The following is an 18,369-nucleotide window of genomic DNA, read 5'->3' as shown; positions in this document are numbered from 1 at the left end:
AGCACATTATTGCAAGTGCAAGAGGACTTCATACCTGTTTCCAGCAAGAATAAATCTAGGAAATTGCAACCTAGGTGGTTTAATAGGGAAATAAAATATAAAGTAAGGAGGAAAAGGGCTTTGTTCCAGAGATGGAAAATAACTGATGATGACATAATAAAGCAAGAGTATCTAAATCTACAAGCTGAATTAAAAAATGACATTAGACGAGCTAAAAGGAATGTCAAAAGGAAGATCGCATTGTAAGCTAAGGATGACGTTAAAAGTTTCTTCCAGTATTTTAACTCTAAAAGAGCTCTAAAAGCTGAAATTACTAATCTGCAGGATAGTAAGGGTCTTATAATTGAAAACGACATTGACATAATAAATGAGTTCAATGATAGTTTTGCACGGGTATTCACTGTTGAGGACACTAGTAACTTACCAGTTCTTATTACTAATCCAACATTGTCTATAACTAATATATATATAACTGAAGCTGATGTTTTGCAAAGCCTAGCTAAGCTCAAAATAAATAAATCACAGGGCCCTGATGGCATCTTACCTACAGTATAGTGTTAAAAGAGATGAGGGATATTATTTGCCGACCCTTAACATTACTGTTTCAAAAATCCTTATCTGAAGGTGTGGTACCTTCTGATTGGAAGCATGCCAACATAACGCCCATTTTCAAAAAAGGGGATAGAAGTAATTTGTCAAACTATAGGCCAATCAGTCTAACTTGTATAACTGGTAAAGTTATGGAGGCTATAATCAAAGAGAAAATGGTAGATTACCTGGACTCAAATAACATTTTGAGGGATAGCCAGCATGGATTTAGGAGAGGTAGATCCTGTTTAACAAATCTGTTGGAGTTTTTTGAGGAAGCTACTCAGGAAGTTGATGATAAGAAGGCCTATGATGTCATCTACTTAGATTTCCAAAAGGCTTTTGATGTTGTCCCCCACAAGAGGCTCTCACTTAAACTCAAAGCGACAGGTATTTTAGGAACTGTAGCGACCTGGATTGATAACTGGTTAACGGATAGGAAGCAGCGAGTAGTTATAAGAGGCTCAATGTCACAGTGGGCCTGCGTTCATAGTGGGGTACCGCAGGGTTCAATTTTAGGACCACTTTTGTTCCTAATTTACATAAATGATATAGACACCAATATATACAGTAAACTGGTGAAATTTGCAGATGACACCAAGGTGGGTGGTGTAGCAGATACTGAACTAGCGGCTCAGCAGCTACAGCGGGATCTTAATTTAATTAGTGACTGGGCTGACACCTGGCAGATGAAATTTAACATAGACAAATGTAAGGTACTCCATGTAGGGAGCAGAAATATAAAGTACAGGTATTTTATGGGACCTACTGAAATAAAGGTAGCTGATTATGAGAAAGACCTTGGTGTGTATGTTGATGCTTCCATGTCTCATTCTCGCCAGTGCGGGGAAGCAATAAAAAAGGCCAATAGGATGTTGGGGTATATCTCCAGGTGTGTGGAGTTTAAGTCAAGGGAGGTAATGCTAAGATTATACAATTCCTTGGTGAGACCTCACCTAGAATATTGTGTACAGGTTTGGTCACCATATCTTAAAAAGGACATAGCGGCCTTAGAAAAGGTGCAGCGTAGGGCCACAAGAATGATTCCTGGTCTTAGAGGAATGTCATACGAGGAAAGGTTATTTGAGCTAAATCTGTTCAGCCTCAAGCAAAGGAGACTGAGGGGGGACATGATCCAGGTCTATAAGATTCTAACAGGTTTGGATGCTGTTCAACCGAATAGTTACTTCAGCATTAGTTCAAATACAAGAACTCGTGGCCATAGGTGGAAATTAGCGGGAGAACATTTCAAACTGGATTTAAGGAAGCACTTCTTTACACAGCGTGTAGTCAGAGTATGGAATAGTCTTCCTGATAACGTAGTGCAAGCTGAATCCTTGGGTTCCTTTAAATCAGAGCTAGATAAGATTTTAACAACTCTGAGCTATTAGTTAAGTTCTCCCCAAGCGAGCTCGATGGGCCGAATGGCCCCCTCTCGTTTGTATAGTTCTTATGTTCTTACAGGTATGTTCTTATGTAGGACACTGCTTTCAAGTCTGGTGATATGGAACTGTACAGTGCAGCCAGAGCGGATCTGAAAAGGGGCATCAGACAGGCCAAGTTGGATTATAAAAACAAAATCGATGACCACCTCCACAGCAACAACTGGAGGCAGGTGTGGCGGGGGGGTCCAAAACATCACAGACTACAAACCCAGACCTAATACAGTGGATGGTGATGCTGCGTTAACGGAGGAGCTGAACTGCTTTTTCGCCCTCTTTGAGCAAAAAACACCAGATCCAACTGCATCACATCCACCGGTGAACACCAGCCACATCTTCAGGGTGGGGGAGCATGACGTGAGGCGCATGATACGAGCAGTAAACCCCAGTAAAGCGGCAGGACCTGAAGGCATCACAGGTAGAGTGCAGACCAGCTCACAGGGGTTTTCACTAAAATATTCAACCTGTCTTTAACACCGGCCATTGTCCCACCTTGCCTGAAGGCCTCAACCATTATCCCTGTTCCGAAACAGACCATCAGCAGCCTAAATGACTTCCGGCCAGTGGCTCTCACTCCAATTGTTAGGAAGATACTGGTCAGAAAGCACAACTTTGAAGGACTTCCACCCACATTCGACCCCCATCAGTTTGCATACAGGAAAAACATATCGACGGAGGATGCAATAGCCTCAGCCCTCCATATAACCCTGACCCACCTGGAACAGAAGGACAGTAATGCCAGGCTTCTTTTCATCGACTTCAGCTCGGCATTTAACACGATCGTCCCAAATAGACTGGTAACAAAATTAAACAACCTTGGCTTCTCATACTCCACCTGCCTGTGGATTAAGGACTTCCTCAGCGACCCCCAACAGAGTCAAAATGGGGCCTCACCTCTCCACAGCACTCAGCCTCAGCACCGGCTCCCCACAGGGATGTGTGCTGAGTCCCCTTTTGTACACTCTCTACACACACGACTGCACCCCCACCCACCCAAGAAATTCTATCGTGAAGTTCGCGGGCGACACGACAGTGGTCAGGCTCATCACAGGGGGAGATGAGTCTGAATACAGGGACGAGGTGGAAAAACTGCCATCGTGGTGCAAAAATAATAACCTGGTCCTTAACACCACAAAAACAAAAGAGATAATTGTGGACATCAAAAGAAACAGACCTGACCCTCAGTCCATATGCATCAATGGGGACTGTGTGGAGAGGGTCTCTGTCTTCAAGTTTTTGGGCCTGCACCTGAATGAGGACCTAACCTGGAAGACCAACACCACTGCGCTGATCAAGAAGGCACAGCAGAGACTCCACCTGTGTCAGTTCTTCTGTGTCAGTATCCCTAGATCCGTCATTAATGTTTGTTGCTGTCAGTCCTGTGTTGCCTAATAAACCCCGTTTGCCCGTCTTCCCGGCTTGACTCGCCTGCTTCCCTGCTCGCCCGGGATTTGCTTGTAATATTCTATTATTTTTGCACTGCAAGGGACTGCACACAATCTTCATTATACCTTTGTACAGTATAATGACAATAAAGATTCCTATTCTGATTCTGAGAAATATGACCGTGGAATATTGATGGATATTCTAGGAAATTGCAATGGAAAGTTTGGCCCTGTTTGTACGTTTTGTGCAATATGGAGGAACTGGGCTGGTGTGGTTTGCTGAGGAGCCTGAGACAGACTGAGCCATTAACATCACCTATTACAGCCACCTGGGGAAGGAGGAAGCGCAAACAGTGCAAGAGGAGGCAGAAGAGAGGAAAGAGAGTCAGGATGCATGCTAGGCTAACAGCTAACCCCACCAGAGCAGTGATACCATCAGCTCTACTTTCCAACATCCACTTTAGAAAATAACCTAGATGAGCTTTGTTTACAGTGAGGCACATGCTGGGAGATGAAGGACTGCTGTGTGTTTGTATTCACTGAAACCTGGCTCCATGATAACATCCCTGAAGCGGCCATCCACCTAGCAGGGCTGACGTCTTTCAGGGCGACAGAGATGCCGCTAGCTGCAGTAAGACTGATGGTGGGGGAGTGTGTGTTTACATCAATGTCGCCTGCTGTATGAATGTTACTGTAGCTGCTAAACACAGTTCACAGGCAGAATTCCTGATTCTTAATTAAAATACTGGCCTTTTTACCTGCTGAGAAAATTCACTGTTGTTTTTGTAGCCGCTGTTTACATTCCCCCCAGTGTTAACGCGAACGCTAAGGAAGCACTGTGTGGGCTGTATGACACTATTACTGGGTTACAGTCCATGTACCTGGTCAGTTTTAATGGGGGCTTCAACTTAACTAAACTGCAAACCATTTTCTCCAAGAACCACCAGTATGTGGATTTTGCCACCAGGGGAAAAAATATTTTGGACTTGACATACACAAATATTCCCATGGAGTATAGGGCTACCCCCAGCCCCCACCTAGACCATCTGCCTGTTATGTTAACACCAGCCTATAGACCACTTCTGAAACTGACCAGGGCAGTGAAATCATACATTTACATTTACAGCATTTGGCAGACGCCCTTAGCCAGTGCGACTTACATAAGTGCTTTAAGACTCTACAATGAATTTTTCCCGATAGTAGCTCAATAAAACCAAGGCAATGAATGCCATCGATCTAATACTCTGTTGGGAAAGTGCTTTTTTTTTTTTTTTTTAATAAAAGGAAAAAAACTGAGTATAATGCCAGAAGTGCATTAGAGTCTGGCCAGCAGGAGGGTTGCTTTCTTCACACAGAATGGAACATTTTTATAGCTGCAGCTTCCCATGACATCACATAAACATCCAGGAATATGCTGAGACAGTGACCGGATACGCTGCCAAATGTGCTGATCTGACAGTCAAAAGCTTGTTAAAAGCTTGTTACCATGTATAGCTATGAGAAGCCTTTGTTACATGCCGCTGTTAGTTTTCATGTTCAGGTTCAGCCCTGCCCACAGCCCTCGTCTTCTCAGCTCACCCTCCATTCGCTGTTTGCCAGGTTGCTCTCCACTCAGTGAGGGCTGATTTATCGCGAGGATCAGAATGGCTAAATGGGCCCATGCTGAAAAAATCAGTGGCTATTTCATGAACACCAGAGACAGCAGGCGGTTGTGGCTGTCAGGGTCAGCTCCTGTCGTCAGTCTTTGTGTTTTCCCTTGATCCCTGACGGCCACACGGTTGTCTATGAACTCCTCTGTCTTGTGATCCAATCCCACCCCCTCTGTTTTTGTATTGTTCACTGTTTCATTGGTTTCATCAGATTTTCTAGTTACTGTGATTTTGTGCTTTTCTGTTTTGGTTTCTTGCTTTGTGATCGTCTTTTACCTGTCTTTCTTATTCCCCCCATGTTAGATTTTGTTTTCCTTATTTCTTTGTCAGTTCCTAGTTTCCCTGTTTCAGTTGCTGATTAATTATTAGTTTCATCTGTGGCCTGTTTTCCCAACCCTTGTTAATTAGTCTCACCTGTCCCGTGTTAGTCTCATTTCCCCTTAGTATTTAAGTCTCTGCCTCTGTTCACTTCCCCAGTGGTTAGTTGATTGTGATTATTGGATGTTAGATGTCTTACCTGCCCTGTTTCTGTAATTAATCTTTGTTTATTCCCCATTTACTTTTGACCCCTTGAGGTCCTTTGTTTTTGTTATTGTTTTCTTGTGTTTTTTTTGTTAATTGAATAAACCCTTCCGTTGCCCTGTGAAGCCACCAGTAGGTCGTCCACCTCTGTTCCCCGCCTGCATGATGCTACACCCACACCCCAAACCCATCTGAGTTCACGACAGTGGCAGGGAATCCAGGCCATAACCGATTATAAAACCTGACTGCAAATTGACGACAGTGACACTACAGTTCCTGACAGACAAGACCAAGGCAGGACGAGACCAAGACAAGATCAGACACAGACTAATGTCTCAGTCTACATAACATGACACATTATAACATGTGGAGCATTGGCACCATCTTGGGACTAAGCTGTATATCATTCCAGTAGCAAAGAAAACAGCTGCAACCTGCTTGAACAACTACAATCCTATTACACTGATAAAATACTTAGAACAGCTCATTAAAGGTCACACCATAGCAAACCTTCCCATTTTGTTGGATTCACACCATTTCGATCATCCTAACCAGTCTATAGAAGAGGCTGTATCTTCCATACTCCATATAGTTGCTGTGTCACTTGGACAGTAAAAATCCTTGTCAGATTGCTGCACACAGACTTTAGCTCTGCAGTATCCTAATTCCACACAGGCTGGTTACAACACTTTCCCTGCCTGGTCTCAGCACCTTCACCTGTTGCTGGATCATGGATTTCCTGATAGAGACCTCAGACAATCCAGGTTGGCAGCAGAACTTCAGGCTCCATCATGGTTAACACAGGGACCCTCCAGGGGTATTTGCTCAGCCCACTGCTCTTCACGCTGCTAACTCATGACTGCTCTGCTAAATTCACAGAGAACCAGATCATCAAGTTTGCTGACAATACGACTGCCGTGGGATTTATCAGTAACAATGATGAGACAGCATACAGACAGGAGGTCAACAATCTAGTAGGCTGCTGCAAAGATAACAACCTGGCCCTGAACATCAACAAAACCAGGGAGATGATTGTGGATTTCAGGACTCCCATTACCCAAACACCACTCAGCATTAGTGGTTTCACAGTGGAGATGTGGAGAACGTTAAATCCCTGGGAATCTACATCTCTGACAGATTCAATTGGTCCCTGAATTGTAATAAGATCATCAAATGGGCCCAATAGAGACTGCAGGTCCTCAGGAAGCTGAAACAGGCAATGCTGCCTGTGACGTTCTCACCACCTTCTACAGAGGTACGGTCTAGAGGGTTCTAACATACTGCATCTCCAGCTGGTATTCCAGTTTACACAGAGACAGACATCAAGGCCCTGCTAAGGATAATCAGAGGGGCGGAGAGGATTATTGCCGTGTCTCTGCCCTCTGTCCAGGAGCTGATCCAGCGGAGATGCCTTCAAAGGCTACACAGCATTGACAACGACCCATCCCACCCTCTCAGCAGTTTCTACCCCTGTTAATAAAGCAGGAGGTGCTGTAGCATCAGAACCAGAACCACTAGGCTCTGCAACAGCTTTATTCCGCAGACAATAAGACAGTTGAATACAGCACATTAATCATATCAGTACATTAAGTGTAATGAGAGCTGGTTCACTCTACATTACTGCTTGTTTGTACATCTGTACTACTTTACCTGGCACAAGTCACATCACTATCGCTAAGGTCCTGTTTTTATGTTGTTAAGTATTTTCTAATGTCACACATGACCATAGAGAAACGCTTTTTGATTTTGCCATATATTTAATAATGTGTGGTTGAAATGACAATAGAGCTGAATCTGAATCTGAATGTAAGAAAAGGGTGACAGATGACGGATCAGACCATGTTTCTTTTCCCATTGTTCAGGGGTCCATGTTCTGGGCTCCTTACACCAGCTTATGTGTGGCCTTGGATAGAAGCGCTTTCTGAATGGCAGCCCTGCCATAAATCCCAGCTTTGTGAAGTTCATGACTTTTTTGTTGGGACTTCAGTCCCCCCCCCCCCCAGGCCCAAGGCGAAGGCAGGAGAACCAGGCAACCGAGGCCACCCTACCGTCCCCCCGGCACAAGGGCCCACAGCCACGCATCCCCGAGACAACCACCCGCCCAACCCGAGAGGGAGCCCGCGAGGGACTAAGGGGGCGCCAACCCCCGCACAGGGAGGCCTGCAGAGGGAGGACGGGCGGCGAGCCCCCCAGCCCCACCCGCAACCCCCCCACCGAGGCAGGCGGGTCCAGGGCCGAAGGGCCCCACCAACCGGGACCACCCCCCCCCCCGGCGGACAGCCCCCCACACACCGGAGGAGCCCCAGCCCGTCCCCCGGCAGGACAGGCCGCCGCCCACCGCAGCGACCCGGCACGCCTCCCCCCCAACACTGCAGGATGATCCAAGGGGGGCCCATACAAAGAGCCCCCCCCCAACCAGGGAGCGGACCCGCGGCGACCGGGGAGCGGCAGACCCCCCGCCCAGCCCAGACCGAACCCCCCAATCCGCCTAGCAGGGCCCAGAGCATCCCAAGATTCCCCGACCCATGTTGGTGTGAAGTGTGCATGTACATGTGTGAGAGAGTTGTGTGTTTATGTCTACAAGGTATTAAAATTAGTGGGTGCAGTTCGGGTATGAGGGTCCCACCACTGGCAGATGGCAGAGTCCCCCATCCCCCTCCCCTCACCCCCAAGGCCCTAATGTAATATGGACTGTGTATATGACTAAGGTGCAAAAAGTGGGCGAGCAGTTGAGGCATGGGCACCCCACCGCCGGCACACGGCAGAGCCCCACCTGCCTCAACCCACCTCCTCAGCCCTAGTGTCATGTGGTGTCTAACATGCAAGTAAAAATTGAGGGGCAGTGTCTCGGCGCACCTCCCCACCGCCCCTCAAGGCCCTAGTGTTGTGTGAAATGTGGTGTTGGGCCCAGGGGAGCAATAAGGGCGTGCCAGGAGTGGGCCCCCCCCCGGCACCGGGGCCAGATCCCCGACTGGCCCCGATTAGTCCCCATCCCCGACCCCGCACAGCCGGCAGGGACGGCCAACCGAGGTGATCAGGGGCGCCACAGGCAGCCCGGCAGCAGGGAACCGCCCCCCCCCCCCCCCCCCCCCAGGCGCAGACCGGGAGAGACCCACCCCACCACGCCCGATGAGACCCCAGCTAGCAGCCAAGGACGGGACAACCCCAGACCCCCCCGGCAAACGGGGAGCCGGTCCAGCCAGGCGGGGTGACCCCCGCCCCCTGGCCACCCCAGGCCCCCCCCCAGGCGAGGCAGAGGCTCCCCCCACCGCCCCCCCCAAACCAGTGTTACAGTTTCAAACTACATATAGACAGGGGAGAGTTAAATTTTGAGAACCACATAGATTTTAATTGTACTCTGATGACTCAATTTAAAGGGTGACTCATGTAAATTATCAGTAACAAACAGGCTGAATATGGTTCAGTATAAAATTTCATACTTACAGTAAAATCCCTCCAAGCGCTTTTCTTCCTGATACAATAAATATTTCTTGATAATGATGCAGGCACAGATTCCCAAAACAGCCACTGCAATCGGAATTGAATATTCTGAAAAGAGAAAGATCACATTAGTCTGTGGTGTATAATTATCCACACTAGTGCCTGATCCTATCATTATTATGAATATGAAATGTAACATCATGATTGTCTATGTTTAATAAATCAAAGGTTTTCCTCATTTAAACAATCGCTGTCTTTCCTTCGGCTCCCTTTATAAAGGTACAATTCACACATTCCCAGTCACATGACACCAGGGTTGGGTTGTACTGAGATAGAGGTACCTGTGTTACATATTCAGAATAACAAATGTGTTTGCTGTGTTCAGCTCATGTTATGTTTATGAAACAGTATTTGAGAATACAGACACTATATGAGATTTAAGAGAAACTTTATTGATCCCAAGGGGAAATTCTTCTGCAAATAGCAGCAAGTGTGAAGAAGACAGACAGAGATACATATAGAGCAAAACAGACAAAGTGCAAAGACAAAATGATAACAAGTAAAGCTGACACCAAGAAGTTAAAAAGTACACAATACAAAAATAAAATATCCTGAAAATATTAAGAAAATTAGTAAATATTATTATTTAATATTAATACTCTAATGAGCCAAAACATTATGACTACCCCCACAGCTCATGTTAAGGTCTGGGATATATTAGACAGCATTTGATACTCTTAGTTGACATGTTGAATGCAGAATAAATGGGCAGAGATAAAGATCTGAGTGACATTGACAAGGGTGAAATTATCATGGCCAGACGACTGGGTCAGAGCATCTCTCTTGCAAGGCTTGTGGGGAGCTGACAGCCAGCCGTGGTGAGAACCTACTGAGAGAGTCTGAGGAGGGAAAAACCACCATCTGCTGACAGGGTGCTGGGCTGCCAAGACTGATCGATGTGAGATGTGAATGAAGGCGATCCCGTCTGGGTCAAACCAACAGAAGGTGACTGTGGCACAAATGGCAGATAATTTCAAGGATGGTCACAGGCAGGGGCGGATTAAGGTGCACAGAGGCCCCTAGGCTACAGTAGTCTGTGGGCCCCCCAACCCCGCCCCCCTCCGCGCCAATGGGGGCCCCCTTGCAGGCTGGCACATGTGGGGCCCCTAGGCTTAAGCCATATCTAGCCTGTGCGTTAATCCACCCCTGGTCACAGGAGTAACGTGTCACGACACACAGAGCATCGAACCCTGCTGTGCCTGGGGAGGACATGGTCAGGATGGTAACTCTGCCTACCACCCCCACCCTGGTTCACCCCCCTCAGTGCTGCTTAAAACCCCCAAGTGCTTAGGAAGGTCAGGCTGGGAAGCGTCCCACGCTCAGTTTGAGCTGACAGAGCAGCTCACTGGGGGGGTGGGGGGCTTCGCTGCCGGAAAAGGCCCTGCAGTTGGCCATGTGCCAGGACGATGTTGTTCTGCATATCTAGTCCATGTTCATCCGGAACAAATGCGCCCCCTGCAGGCAGCCCTGGGGCAGGCATTGGAGAGAGAGATTGTGTGGGGATTGTGTGCCCTGGCCCCCCCCAGAGAGTATGCACCTGCTGCACGAGCCGTGTGCGGTGATAGCTCAGAGCTGGGGAGGCCCGCATGGGCCACCGAAGCGGCTGAGCTGTTACAAGCCACGTGGCTGCAGGCGAGACGCCCTCATATTGGGGCCCCGAGTCTGCTGGGGGTGTAGCCAGCCTGACCACCTCCTCAGGGAAGGACCCATGCAGGGCCAACTGCAGGATAAAGATGAAGATAAAGATAATCTTTATTGTCATTGTCACGTGGACAACGAAATTGAAAAAGCAACTCGACTCAATGTGAGGCATAAAAAGAGTAATAAATATTAAAGATATACAAATTGCACTGAATACTGCATTGTCTATACAGATTGCACTAAATACACAGACTGCACTGAAGAATAAGAAATTAACCGTTATGTTTTGCATTTAAAGTCATGATTGCTTTGGGATAAAAACTGTTCTTTAGGCGATGATTTTCATTGTTCTGATTTTCATTGTTCTGTATCTCTTGCCTGATGGCAAAAGCTGAAAGTGACAGTGACTGGGATGTGATGAATCCTGTGAAATGTCCATGGCTTTTTTCCGGCATCAGGAGGTGTAGATCTATTCCAGGGTGGGGAGAGGGCAGCCAATCGTTTTCTCCGCTGCCCTGATGACCCTGTGGAGAGCTTTCATGTCTGAGGAGGTGCAGCTGATGTACCACACGCAGAGTCCGTATGTAAGTACGCTCTCCATGGAACAGTGGTGAAAGGCAAAGAGCAGATTTCTGGGGAGACGGTTCTTTCTGAGGATTCTCAGAAAGTACAGTCTCTGCTGCACCTTCTTCAGCAGCTCCTTGGTGTTCGCACTCCAGGTCAGGTCATCCTCCAACTCAATACCCAGGAACCTGAACACCGGGACCCTCTACACATATCCCCTGGCGATGTTGAGTGGCTGGATGTCCGTTTTATTTTTCCTGAAATCAATAACCAGCTCCTTTGTTTTTGTGGTGTTAAGCAAAGCAGTCTGGCGTAGCTCCCCTGCTGCTCCAGAAGGGTCAGGGCAGTATGAAGGGCTGTGGCCACAGCATCCTCTGTGGATCTCTCTGCCTTGTAAGCAAATTGGAATGGGTCCAAGTCTGCTGGCAGGCAGGCCATGATATGACTCCGCACCAGATTCTCAAAGCACTTCATAATGACTGATGTGAGTGTCACTGGGCGGAAATCATTCAGACTGTTCGTGATGGATTTTTTTGGCAGCGGAACAATGATGGAAGACTTAAGGCAAGATGGAACAGTGGCCTGGGACAGGGACTGATTGAAAAGCCTAGTAAGGACTCCAGTACCCGCCCAGTCATACCATCAGGTCCTGCAGCCTTCCTCGGGTTCACCTTCCTCATCACCCGCTTCTCCTCCCACTCTTCCACAGTGAGTGTGTTGCTGTGGTAGTTAGGTGGAGGTGGAGCTGCTGTTGGTGTCACCTCAAAGCGGGAAAAGAAGATGTTCAGCTCCTCTGCCAGAGAAGCAGCTCCCTCAGCAGCCGTGAAGTTACTGGATTTGTGGCTGGTGATGTGCTGGACGCCCTGCCACACCTGCCTGGTGATGTTACTCCTCAGATGTTCCTCTATCCTCCTTCTGTAGGCTGCCTTGGCCTCTCGGATGCCTCTCTTCAGGTTGGCTCTCGCTGCACTGATAGTGCTCTATCCCCGCACCTGAAAGCAGTGTTCCTGTCTTTCAGCAGGTTCTGCACCTCCCTCGTCATCCAGGGCTTCCTATTAGGATAAATCCTTATGTGTCTATCCCTGGTGACCTTGTCCGTGCAGAACCTGATGTAATCCAGTACTGCTGTGGTATGGGACTCCAGATCCTGGTGATCAAAATCTCCCAGTCAGTTCTCTGGCAGTCGGGGGGGCACACAGCCGCAGTGTCTGGACGCGCCGCCATCTTGCTTGCTGTTATTGCTATTAACAGTGCAGCGTCTGTGTAGAGGGGGCTGTATGCACCCCTAGCACACTCACCCCATCACCACCTGCTGCAGGAGGGGCCCAGCAACACAGATGGGGGAGTCTGACCCCGTTCCCCCTGAAGCTTATGATGACGCCCCCCGGTGGCAATGGTGGGTCACACCTGTGCTTAATGTCCCTGTCACAGTGAAGGGAGGCCCCTGCTCTGACATAGTGGACATGGGGGGGGCCACCGTGACACTGGTGAGGCCTGATGTGGGGCAGCCTGGACTCAGCTGAAGTCGACCTCTGTGCAGCTGCACATGGTGACCGGTGAGGTGACCCCCCCATGAGAGGCAGGGGGATGCTGTCTGTGGCTCTCAGGGGCAAGACGGTGCATCACCTGCATTCTGGAGTTAGACTCCCTCAGGGCTACGGGCTGCTGGTTAGACCTAGAGTGCGGGACTCTGAGCTTCTGGGGAGGGCCTGTCATCATCCTGGCACCTGAGGTCGGTAAATTATATAAGGCTGGAATTGCATTTGCCCTGAGCTACCCAGCTCATCTCCGCATCACCCTAGATGCACTGTAAAAAAAATGTTCAGCCAACTCAAAAATTCAAGGCAACATGCTGCAATACATTTTTGAGTTACGCTAGTCAACTCAGTTACAAAAGTTCAACAAACCTATAGACAGAGGTTCAGCTAACTTTGACTTCAGAGTTAAGGCAACACTGTAATACATGTTAGATTAACCTAGGTACAAAGTACAAACTTGGATTGTTAAATTGTCAACACTATTTTGCAAGTTCGATTAACATAGGTACAGAGGTTTAGTCAACTTTGTTTGAGGAGCCAAATTAAATTTAGATAAACCTGCCTTGTTTGGGTGACATTTTAAGAGTTAATGTTTTCATTAACTTTTTTAAACAGCAAGATTCAACTGTAATATTTCAAGTTGCCTTGTTTAGAGTACTAAAAAACTTATATTACCATTAGAACCTACAGGCTAAAAAAGAAACATTGGATCAACTTAAAATATTACTTCATTTTTTCAAACTTTTTTCACCACCCATGGTGGCAGAAGGCAAAATTACAAGCTAATTATTCCTCATCCTCTGCCCATCTCAACCTAATGCAATTTAAAGTGCTGCATAGATGCACTAAAGCAGAGCCAAATTAGCGAAACACTTCACTGGCATTAGCAAAGCCTGTATAAGATGTGCCTCTGTCACGTTGCACCGAGCACATAACTTCTGGCCATGTGCAAAATTAATATGATTTTGGAAACACTTTTTCAAAATCATGTCTGACGTTCTGGAGACTGATATCACACCCTGTCCACTCATTGCCGTTTTTGGAGTTCCTCTGAACCACTCTAGGATGACCAAAGGGAATCTAAATGTTTTATCATTTGCATCTTTGATTGCCTGTAGATGTATCCCCTTACATTAGAAGTCACCCAAGCCTCCCTCAGAACACTCTCAGCAGACTGATCTGTTATTGTTTAAACTGGAAAAGATCAAACTTTCTCTTAGAGGGTTCACTGAGAAGTTTAACACCACATGGCAGCCTTTCCCTCCCCCTATACTAAATTTCCCCCCCTTTCGTATTTGTTGTTTTTTTAAATGAATTTCTGTAACCAGCAAAAACAAAAAAGATGATGTGGTCAATAACTGATTATTTTAAAAAAACAAAATGAGGAGAGAGAGGACGCTGGTGGGGAGGGAGAGTCGACGAGAGATCCCGACTCAGACACTGCGGAGGACGAGGCCGATGGGGAGGGAGAGCCGACGAGAGATCCCGACTCGGACACCGCTGAGGACGAGGCAGGTGGGGAGGGAGAGCCGACGAGAGATCCCGACTCGGACACCTCTGAGGACGAGGCAGGTGGGGAGGGAGAGCCGACGAGAGATCCCGACTCGGACACCTCTGAGGACGAGGCAGGTGGGGAGGGAGAGCCGACGAGAGATCCCGACTCGGACACCGCGGAGGACGAGGCCGGTGGGGAGGGAGAGCCGACGAGAGATCCCGACTTGGACACTGCTGAGGACGAGGCAGGTGGGGAGGGAGAGCCGACGAGAGATCCCGACTGGGACACTGCGGAGGACGAGGCCGGTGGGGAGGGAGAGCCGACGAGAGATCCCGACTGGGACACTGCGGAGGACGAGGCCGGTGGGGAGGGAGAGCCGACGAGAGATCCCGACTCGGACACCGTGGAGGACGAGGCCGGTGGGGAGGGAGAGCGGACGAGAGATCCCGACTGGGACACTGCGGAGGACGAGGCCGGTGGGGAGGGAGAGCCGACGAGAGATCCCGACTGGGACACTGCGGAGGACGAGGCCGGTGGGGAGGGAGAGCCGACGAGAGATCCCGACTGGGACACTGCGGAGGACGAGGCCGGTGGGGAGGGAGAGCCGACGAGAGATCCCGACTGGGACACTGCGGAGGACGAGGCCGGTGGGGAGGGAGAGCCGACGAGAGATCCCGACTCGGACACCGTGGAGGACGAGGCCGGTGGGGAGGGAGAACAATCGCTCAATGGATGAGATGGAAAGAGGAACTCCCGCTCACCAAATTCAAACCTCAAATCACATAGTGAAACTGATATTTCCAGCCAAAAATGTGAGAATGTGTCACTGAAAGGCCGTCCAATATCCTAAGTGGTCGTATTGAGGTTGAACACGCCCATGCAGAAGGTAAGAAGTGTGTGAGTGAGTGATTTCTCTTAAAATATGATGCTACTGTATAATTAATTACCATGAAAAAAAACTTATACATGTTCATTATAATAACCTAAACTTTAGAATATAATGTACACTGCCCATCCACAAAAAAAGTTGCAATTTGAAATTTTCGTTTAACGTTGTTTTTGGCCGGGCAGTGTATAAGCCTAATGTTCAAGGTAAATTTTACAATAGACAGAGTATTTTTATACGCAAAGGGAAATTTCAGTGTGAAAGAAGCTGTCACATAGATTACAAAGTGCAGGTTTGTCAGTAATGTACAAATAAAATTAAAAATGTTCATTGTGCATTACAAATACAAAAAGTCCAAATGATGAAATATGATAAAAATGACAAAGAATTCAATATCTGTTTGCTTAATGTAATGCATGTTATGATGTAACCAAGAAGCATTTGCTAGCCTCCGTCCAAAATGTGCAAACTGGTTGGACAAACCCATCGCCTTGGGGCAGATGGAGCAGCTGTTACTCTGGGCCCCAAAGGTGGAGTGATATCTCTCCTCCAAGCAGAGGCTGGGTCCTTTGCTGTCCCATTACACTGCAGGCCACACAGCTATGTTGTAGCTTAACATTTGCCTGTAAACATAGTCATTCTATAAAAACCTAATTATATGTTATATTCTGTTCTATCTAAATATTGGAGCTGGGGTTGTTGCGTGTTCAAAGGGATGTCTCTGTGACTGGGCAGGTACATGACCTGCTCCACCTCATCTGGAAAACACACCACTGCAGCCCCAAATCAATGAGGGAGCTCAAACAATCGGGAGCTGAAACTGGAGTGACAGTGAATGCAGCCAGTGGGGTGAAGGGACACCAGGGAAGGACGGCAGCACCCAGAGTTCTGGGCAGTTTACTGCAGTATACTGTATATACAGATGAATCAGCTGGCAGGTGCCTCAGCCACTGCAGACACAGCTGGGAGAGCAAAAAAGGTTAGTATCTCACTGTTTAAAGGTGGATGGTATTTCATTATTGAAATCAGTTTAATTCTGGGGTTGTATGTGAGCTGAGAATGAAAACATACTGATATATTTGCAGTTCAAACCCACCCAGGACGATGGAACATTTGTGGCGTTCTGTCACTTCCTGTCAGACCTTTTCTCTCCCATCAGCCGGCTTACCCTGCTGCTACAGACAATGATGTAATCCTACCTCAGGTAAAGGAGACAGAGACCAGAGGGTGAAACATATTTTGAATCTTCCCCTAACATGTTTCTTATATGCCAATAAAAAATCAACTATGTCTTTCCAGGCTATTAGTGGCTTCAAATGTCTCCTCACTACCATAGAAAGTATGGAAGCCAGACACAAAATGGTGGCAAGTTGTGTGAGATCCTGTCAGCCATGAAGGAGCAACAGAAACAGGCAGAAAGGGGTTAAAGTATCAGGCATGTGATGTTTATATAAAATCTAATGTTTACTTCATGTTCATAAAATGTATTTAGTAGTATTTACAGTTTTTATGCTTCACATGGCGTCACCGTTTGTAAAGGGGAGGCTGAAAAGCTGGCAGAAGGTCTACAATCAGCCAGTGTGCACCTAGACTGCAAAGAGCCATGGAGCTGACCTGTGAGTCTGCAGTGAAACACCTAAAGAAAAGGTTTAGTAGTCTGCTTGGTGAGTTATTGTAATCTATCACTACATTGTGAGCACATTGACATATCTATAGTATACAGTAATTCACAAGTCTATGTATTTTCACATTTTCTGTCTTTGTTTTTTACTGATAGAGGAGAATATGAAGCACACATCAACATCCAAGGCAGTGAGGTGTTTCAACGTGAGCCTCATTTTTTGGCCAGATGATAAGCTGGAGGTCCTGAACCATGTTATTGGAGACGTGAAGTTTCTCTTAGAGCATTTCTCCACCGTCCAAGACAGGTGAGTCTGTTTGTGCTGCAGGTATATTTTTGTTGACATTATGACTGAAATTACTTTGATAACAACTTTGTTCAAACAAAACATAACATGACAAACGTCACTGTTGATTTTGTAAATTGGTTTGATCAGTATACTAGATTTTTGCAGAATATCCTGCACTTGGTTGGGATAATGATGCTGTTTCCAACATCTGCAACAGTCTGCAAAAGAGGCTTCCCCTCACAAAAAAGAGCTGAGTCAGATATCAGGGCAAGTCGGCACACTGATACTGTGGAGGACCTCATTCCAATCAGTGTTGAGGATCCAGAACTGATTGATTATGGTGCCAGTGAGGATGTTAAGCTGGTTCTCCCAGGGAAAGCGGGTCAGGAGGCCCAGCTGTAAGAGCTGCCCCTCTGAGTGGAATTACAGGGGGTTACATCAGTCATGAGGCATAAGATATGCTGAAGTCTATTTGTATCCAGAGGCAGAGCTACATGCTGTTGTTATGCTTTGCTTTGATTTGATACCATTTTTGTTATGTTTTCTTTTAAAATGATATTAAATAAAAAGAGAAAACAACATTCAGGTTAAAATATTTGTCAAATATCAAGTCTCAAGTCACTGTGAATCTTGACATCAGTGCAAAACTATGACATGCATATTCAGACAACTATCAACATGCAAGATCATTGATTAATACCGTGCTGATAAAGGGTGTGACCAAATCATTTTATGGTGTGGCTGAGAAAGCTGGTAGCACCAGTGTGACCAGTGGAAAAGTTAGTTTGGAGCCTTAGAGCTGGCCCACTCCCACCAGCCAGAAGCAGGTCCAGAGCTCCCTGGGCCTGGCCTCCTATTACAGGCGGTTCCTGGGGAGTTTTGCCTGCATAAGGACAAGGAGTTCCCAGAGTTATTGTTTCAGTTCTCAAGATCCGGTCTTGGTCTCAAGATCGCTTGATCTGACCTCGGCCGCGTTTCAGTCTTGAGCCCATTTTGTCTTGATCTTGCTTTGGTCATGGCCATAAGTCTTGAAATATTACAAAACATATTATCTGAAACAATATGCAAATATACTTCTTTCCCCTTACTTAGCGCATATTAATTTTCCTGCACTGTCCTCTTGAATCAGTGCTACTGAAAATGTACTACATCTCCCAGCTGCCCCGGCGGTATAACGCTATTGGACATCTTCAGAGGGCACAGGGGCTGCTGGGAAGAGATATTGAGCACTCAATTGGATTACAACTC

The 18,369-nt window shown here is 47.2% G+C and overlaps 1 protein-coding gene across 1 annotated transcript in view; it reads right to left on the bottom strand.

Moving 5' to 3' along the window:
- LOC111839800 (uncharacterized) overlaps window positions 1-18,369 on the bottom strand; it is a 108,765-nt gene that overhangs the window by 21,900 nt on the left and 68,496 nt on the right. Inside the window, exon 14 of the mRNA XM_072718638.1 lies at window positions 9,031-9,135. Within this exon, the coding sequence (XP_072574739.1) occupies window positions 9,031-9,135 (105 nt within the window). The remainder of the gene's footprint in view (window positions 1-9,030; window positions 9,136-18,369) is intronic.

Source organism: Paramormyrops kingsleyae, chromosome 12, assembly GCF_048594095.1.
Source record: "Paramormyrops kingsleyae isolate MSU_618 chromosome 12, PKINGS_0.4, whole genome shotgun sequence".
NCBI classification, from domain to species: Eukaryota; Metazoa; Chordata; class Actinopteri; order Osteoglossiformes; family Mormyridae; genus Paramormyrops; species Paramormyrops kingsleyae.
The sequence above is the reverse complement of the archived record's forward strand: the minus strand, read 5'-3'. Positions and strand labels throughout refer to the sequence as shown.